This window comes from Hibiscus syriacus, unplaced genomic scaffold (assembly GCF_006381635.1).
Source record: "Hibiscus syriacus cultivar Baekdansim isolate YM2019G1 unplaced genomic scaffold, ASM638163v2 tig00110280_pilon, whole genome shotgun sequence".
Classification (NCBI taxonomy): domain Eukaryota; kingdom Viridiplantae; phylum Streptophyta; class Magnoliopsida; order Malvales; family Malvaceae; genus Hibiscus; species Hibiscus syriacus.
In genome coordinates, this window is record NW_024062660.1 from 33,014 (window position 1) to 40,191 (window position 7,178).

The 7,178-nt window shown below is 36.2% G+C and overlaps 1 protein-coding gene and 1 pseudogene across 1 annotated transcript; one reads left to right on the forward strand and one right to left on the reverse strand.

The window, feature by feature from the left end:
- Positions 1–1,263: 1,263 nt before the first annotated feature.
- On the forward strand, positions 1,264–2,927 carry LOC120116012 (probable WRKY transcription factor 33). Its single transcript, XM_039136590.1, has 4 exons — positions 1,264–1,477; positions 1,565–2,052; positions 2,134–2,295; positions 2,386–2,927. The coding sequence occupies exons 1-4, from the start codon at positions 1,301–1,303 to the stop codon at positions 2,798–2,800; spliced, it is 1,242 nt and encodes a 413-aa protein (XP_038992521.1). The 5' UTR covers positions 1,264–1,300; the 3' UTR covers positions 2,801–2,927.
- A 101-nt stretch (positions 2,928–3,028) lies between these two features.
- Positions 3,029–4,355, reverse strand: LOC120116013 (annotated as a pseudogene).
- Positions 4,356–7,178: the final 2,823 nt, after the last annotated feature.

Here is a 7,178-nt window from a genome sequence, read left to right on the forward strand (position 1 = left end):
AAATTACAAACCCTAAACCCTAAACCATGACCCCATAACCTATAAACCACAACCCCATAAATCTTAAACCCTAACATATGATTTATAAGTTAGGGTTTTAAGTTAGGGTATTGAATAAAATGATGCAATTAAACAACTTTGAGGGTTAAATTGATGTGAAAATACGATGGGGATGAAAATGATAAATTAGATATGCTATAGGGGCAAAGATTACCCATAAGTAGATAAATTATTAATCATGAATTTTTTTGTAAACCCAAAATAATTTAAGGATAAAATATCAATTTATCCCTATTTTTTCATTTGTTTCCTTCCCAAAACCTATCTTCCTTAAACTACGTGAAAATAAAATGGAAACAGGGAAGCGGCACAGAGGATAAGATAGGTTTGGGAAAGAAAACATATGGAAAAAAGTGGTAAATTGATATTTTGTCCTTGAACTATTTTGGGTTTACAAAAAGACCCATGATTAATAATTTATCCTTGAAACAAAAGTGATCATTTGTGTAGTTTACCCTTAAAGTAAAATAGGTTAACTACAACCTTAGTCCCTAAAGTCTCTAAAGTTTTTGAAATTAAAAAACTTTTTAGAGTTTAATAACCAAAATAGAAGAGAATAAAATAGTTGAGTGATAGATGGTGTAATTTACCCAATTTATAATAGCAAGAATTAACAGAACCATTGATCAATGACATAAAACATTGGTCAAAGCCTCAAAAGGCCACATTGGGTTCTTTTTTGGAGTTGGTAGGATGAGGGCCACATTAATTTTTTCAAAAAGTTTGGGGACCTCATATGCCTTTTTGTCAAAAAATATTTTCTTACGATTATAATATATATATATATATATATATATATATATATTATTAGTATTTAGAAATTATAAATAGATATTATTCATAATCATTTTAAACTATTAAAAAAAGGGTAAACTACACATTTAGTATCTAAACTTTCAATTTTCTTAAAATCATACATAACATTTAGTTTTTGTTTTATTTTAGTACCCACCGTTAAAAACTTAATGCGTTTAGTACCTAAACTATCAATTTTGGTATGTTTTAGTACCTAAACTTTCAAAAAAAATTAAACAATAAATTTTAAACATGGGTACTAAATGAAACAAAAACTAAATTTTAGGCATAGTTTTAAAAAAAGTTGTAAGTCTAGGTACTAAAACGGATAAAAACTGATAGTTTAGATACTAAACAAGTAGTTTACCCAAAAAAGCTTAGCACGGAGGAGAGTGGAGACCTTATAAATCATAGGCCAACATCCTTCTGATTCTCAATCTACTCCATGGCAGCTTCTTCTCATTTTATGCACATGGACACCGTTAACCAAGTCGCCGGCGCCGCCTGGCCGGCGCTCCAAGTCCCGAACTTCAAATCATTTTCTCCTTCTTCGTTGCCAACCTCCCAAGCTCTTGTTTCCCCTTTTTCTGCTTTTAGCCCCACTGATTTCCTGGACTCGCATGTATGCTTCTTAATAATCTCTAATTGAATCACTGCTTTCATGTTATATAAATGGTAATTAACTCTTGTTTTTTTATGTGTTTTCAAGGCGTTTGATTTCTCTTTCCAAGTGCTCGAACCGCAGCCGAGGCCGCCACCGTCGAGCGACATGGTCTCGGTGGAGCAACCGGCGTGGGATTTCGGTGAGACCGTGAAGCAACAACCCGAGTTGAATAACAAGAAGGTTGAAGACGGATATAATTGGAGGAAATACGGGCAGAAGCAGATGAAAGGAAGTGAGAATCCACGGAGTTATTACAAGTGCACGTACCCGAATTGTCCCACGAAGAAAAAAATGGAAACTTCTTTGGACGGACAGATAACCGAGATTGTTTACAAGGGTAGCCATAACCATCCCAAGCCTCGATCGGCTAGAGGTTCTCGGACTTCGTCGTCCGAGATATTGGATCGATCGGTCGGCTCCTTTCTGTTGCAGGATGAGACATCGAGTTCCGTTGACAAAGACGAGTTCGACAAAGCTTCGACCACAAGTAATGGTGATGACATCAATGAAAATGAACCTTATTCCAAAAGATGGTAAGCTTGGCCTAGACGAAAACAATACTCTCACCATTGATGTGTCTGCTCTTGCTTATGGTTTTATGCTTTATTTTGCAGGAAAGGTGAAAACGAGATCGGCGGTGGCGTCAGTTGCGGTAGCAAAGCCTTGAAAGAGCCGAGATTAGTGGTGCAAACGACGAGCGATGTCGACATTCTTGACGATGGGTATAGATGGAGGAAGTATGGGCAGAAAGTAGTCAAAGGGAACCCCAATCCAAGGCAATTTCATTTACTATCCACCTAATTGTGTACTGATAGGAAATTGAATGTGTAGCTGATATTGTTGTTGTGTTCATCAATGTCTTGCAGGAGCTACTACAAATGTACGATGATAGGTTGTCCGGTTAGAAAACACGTCGAGCGAGCGTCCCATGATTTGGGAGCCGTGATAACAACTTACGAAGGGAAGCACATCCATGATGTTCCAGCCGCACGTGGAAGCGGCTACGCGATGAACAGGCCATTAACCGCAACCGTGAACAACGTTAATGCTCCCATTGCCATGCCTATTAGGCCTTCAGCTGTCCCCAGTCAACCTAACAGTATAAGTTACACCAACTCTGGAATTACATTGGACATGCTGCAGCACAACTATGGTGGATTCAGGTTCTCGAGATCGGGAAAGCCGATCAGCTCCTACATGAGCCAAATACAATTCTCGAACGAGGTATTCGCCAAGGATGAACCCGGAGATGATTCATTTCTGGATGGATTCCTGTCTTGAAAAGGGAAATACCGAGTGTTCAATACACAGAACTAGTGCATTTATTCATTTGTTTAATAAATAATCTCTTAAACTTGAACACTGTTCAGGATTTGACAAAGTGAAATCTTCTTTCTTTTTTTTCACATTTTCTTTTGTTGTGTATTCCCATAACTACAAATCCATAGAACATACAACAAAGAGCTATGGAAACTGCTTTGTACCCTGTACTGGGAACAAGTCTAAGCCAATTGATCAGATGTATGATTGAGTAGACAATTTATACCCAGAAATCATGGCTGAGATTGCCAGCAATACAAACGCAAAGAAAGATAGGCTGATAGCCGAAGCCGAGGAATCGGTAAAAATGTTGTCTTGACCTTCTCTCATCCGGTTCGTCATCGGAATCGCCGCGGACACGGATGATATCAACAAGTACGACACTACCTGCATACAGTTAGGCAAAGAAACAAACACCGGAATCAACTTAGGGTGTGTTTAGCATTGCTTTTAACTATCCAAAAGCAGATTTTGATAGCAAAAGTATCACTAAATAAAGGGCTGTTTGCCATTAACCAAGAAACATATACTTATCAAAAAGTATTTTTCAACTGTCCTAAACTAGTTCTACATGCAATCAACTCCATGGATTACTGTTTTTAATCATCAAATTTCGATCAAGGAAACACTCGAGTTTGTAGTATAACGAGAATGAATGCATATCATAATATAAGATTGCGGTGATGTTGGGGACGTGATTTGTTCTCTAAAAATAATTATATTTTTAAATTGTTGATGCAATTGCAGTATCTCAATAATCTTAAAAACGATACGATGTATTATCATACTACGTTGTTGTTGCAATTTAATTACTATGAAAGTAATATATAAGATGATGAAAGCATTGGAAAAAGCAACCTGATCCCCAACAAAGTCAACCATGGCAGGGAGACGTTGATCCAATATTTGCTTCGCGCTCACATGTCTCAACGCTTGTACTCCCGTGTACAAAGCTGACAGAATTGCAATTGCCAACAAGTACCTGCAAAAAAGACGGAACAAAATACCAAATATATCAATCCCGAAATCAAATTAAACTTTTTTAAAAAAATTGGATCGAATTCACTGTGATCGGAGTTCAGTATGACCTGTATTCTTCGTAATTGTCAAAAATTTTCTAATCGCCATGCTTGTTGGTAGCCGTGATTATGAAAGTGAGCAAAGAGAGGAAGAAAGCGAATCCTCTGGCGATCGAGGACCCTTTCTTCAGCAAATCCTCCCTCTGCCAACGCCGGGTAATGGCGGAGACGCCGAATCCAACCCCCGGAGTGGTGGTATCCACGTCAGCTGGGGCTTTGGGAGCCTTCACCGGCGATGCCGCGTCAGTATCGTGGGAATTCGACATACGGGAACGCAGTTTAGTAAATAATCTGAGAATGATTACTGTTACCTGAACAAAGTGGGAAATCAAAAGAAGAAACGAGAAAGGAGAAGAGAGAATAGTTTTCGCGGAAAAGGATAGAAAAGTGTGGATTAAGAAACGGTGGTTGGTTCCTCAAACTGACAATTCAGCCTTCATTTTACCTGTCTTTTGATATTATTTCCAAGTCGCACCATGTTGTGTCATGTTCCTTAATATATTGGGTAAATTACGTGTCAAGTAGAATGGTAATTTCACTCGCATTCGTTTAGGTCGAATTTAAAAAAAAAAATTAAATTCAGATAGAGTCGGTTCAGATTTTTTTTAGAGTGAAGTCGGGTCTGGTCGGGTGGAAGGTGAAAAAACTCCAACCTGACCCGAGGATAATAATGTAGTTTCTTTAAAATTTTTATTATTTTTAAATTAACTCTTCATTTATATCGGGTCGGTCCGAGTCGGTGGAGAATATATATTTTTCGGGTTGGGTTCAGGTGGAGGTGCATATTTTTGGGTCGGGTTGACCAACAATCTGACTCGTTGCCATCGCTAGTGTTAAGTACTTAAACTGTCAGTTTTGATATATTTTAGTATCTAAACTTTCGATTTTTTCAAAACTATATCTAACATTTAATTTTTATTTATTTAGGACCCTGGTAAAAGCTTAACGTTAAATGTAAAAAAATAAAATATTAGGCATTAAAATGGATAAAACTGATAGTTTAAGTACTAAACGTGTTAATTTTTTAACGACGATGTATTAAAATGAAACAAAAATTAAACAATAGGTATGCTTTTGAAAAAAATGAAAGTTTAAATACTAAAATAGATAAAAACTGATAGTTTAGGTACTAAACATATATTTTCTAATACTTCTCTATAATCTTCTAAAATTCGATCTAATTTTAATAAAAAAATCGATCTAGTTAAATAAATATTAATAAACATATAAATAATTAAATAAGATATAATTATATTTTTTATTAGTCTAGGGTAAATACAACGTAATATTTGTTCAAAGATAACTCTCAACCTTTGGACAATGAACATTCACACCCCTTACATCTATGGTGCTCGAACTCGGGTTTTCAAGAAACAACAATTCATTTACGATGGAGGTCACTTGGTTCGTGTAATTATATTAAAGTATGTATATTTAAACTTATTATATCGAATTAATAAAAGAAATTTATTATTGTCGACACTCGATTTTGTCCCGTTAATATTATATATATATATATTAGTATTATTATTATTATTATTATTATTATTATTATCATTATTATTTTTCTTACATGCTTTATAACAAGCCTAACTGGGCCCTGAATTACAACAAGCTCAAGACTCGAGCCCACGAAGCAAACCCTACCCGATTACAACCCGAACAGACTCGATTTGATCACCCACTGCATCACTCCACGTGAAATCAGTTGCCCTGCCAGCACTGACCCCAAATCTTTCTCAATCGGATTTCACGTTCCTTGGCCAGAGCACCTCACACTGCAACACGCAACAAAGACAGCAGACAAATTAATTTTTGTCTCTATCATGTGATATGATAAAACCGAAGCAAAACCAAGACAGATGGGTCTCTTCGGTTAAAAAAAAGAAGGCAGAGGGTCTCGATATTTTTTTTACTGGGGGGTTTTATCATCCAAGTCTTGGCGGAAAGTGATTGCTAGCTAAAAACTTCATTTCGAGATTCTTTGACCAAAGTAGTGTATTTCTAATCTTTTGGAGTGTTAAAGCTTTCATAAATATGAAGAATTGCTAAGATTTATGTATTTGAGCATTTTAAGGTTTATATTTGATTTTAAGATAAAATGACATTTTAGATGTAAAGAATGTGTTTTTATATCACTTTAATACCTTAGGTAACCTCCTAAACCTTTAGCCCATGATTAGGAACCAAAGTAAGACTTTTAGGGTATTTTTGGTGTTTCCCAAGCTTAAATAAAATATTTTTTGGTTTGAGTATCGATACTGGATGAACAGTGTCAATACTAGATGATTTAGGACGAATTTCAAGCAACGAAACCCATTTTTGGTACCAATACTCATAGGGGTATCGTTACTTGATCCTAGAGTATCGATACAACCCACTTTGAATGGTTAGATATAATCTCTTTAAGGGACATAAGAGATAAGGATGATATGTAATTGTAGAACTTAGTCTATGAGGGATGTAAATTGCCAAAGAGGGCCAAAACACTCGTATGAGTAAGTTACAACTAAAGTAACCATATTAGGTGTAATGTGTCCAAGTATCTTCAATCGAGCACGTAACGAGTATCTAAAAATGAAGGATCATGGGAGAGGATATACCAACAAGTGGTATGACGAATTAATCAGAATACGAAATAGTGGATCATCTACGATAGGAATGTTAGCGAATAGTGGACGTACAATTGTCTCTTTATTTCGAGTGTAAATTGAGGGAAACATGATAAGAATGAATAGATTATAACTACTAAGTATTAAACCAGAGTCAGGTATCGAGCTAGCTAGTATCATAGTCAATGAGCAAAAAACACAATTATCGTTAAAAAAATCATAAAACACATAGAGACAGAAATAACTAAAATACCCTTAAGTGCTAATGACCAGAATAAAGAACCTTAATAAATTATCAAGAATAACAGACTAATAAGCCTTCACGTAACATTCTAGATAAGAGAACAAGCATGATAGCAGTTAATGAGGGGTTAGCCATACTTTAGTGTGCCGAGCTACACTAATGTGTAGTTAGGCTATCTTAGTTTTCCTAATGAGGCATTGTCAGTACGCGAGGCACTTCAGTGGCTAACTAGGGCGCAAGGCCCGAATACTCACAATAAGTGGGTTAGCGATGTCAGTGTGGTGTGGACTTAGGGCCCTTAAATATGCATGTATAGTGCATCAGATATCCTTAAAGCTTGGCTTGACAGCAGTGTGAGACTGAGCCAATGCTTTAGTTGAGCAAAATTGTACCAATTTTATGTG

What these genes read in the sequence shown, in the direction of transcription:
- LOC120116012 (XM_039136590.1), top strand. Translation starts at nt 1,301, where the DNA reads ATGGCAGCTTCTTCTCATTTTATGCACATGGACACCGTTAACCAAGTC. An exon ending in CTGATTTCCTGGACTCGCAT is followed by an intron (nt 1,478 to 1,564) that starts GTATGCTTCTTA and finishes TGTGTTTTCAAG; the next exon opens with GCGTTTGATTTCTCTTTCCA. An exon ending in AAAGGGAACCCCAATCCAAG is followed by an intron (nt 2,296 to 2,385) that starts GCAATTTCATTT and finishes AATGTCTTGCAG; the next exon opens with GAGCTACTACAAATGTACGA.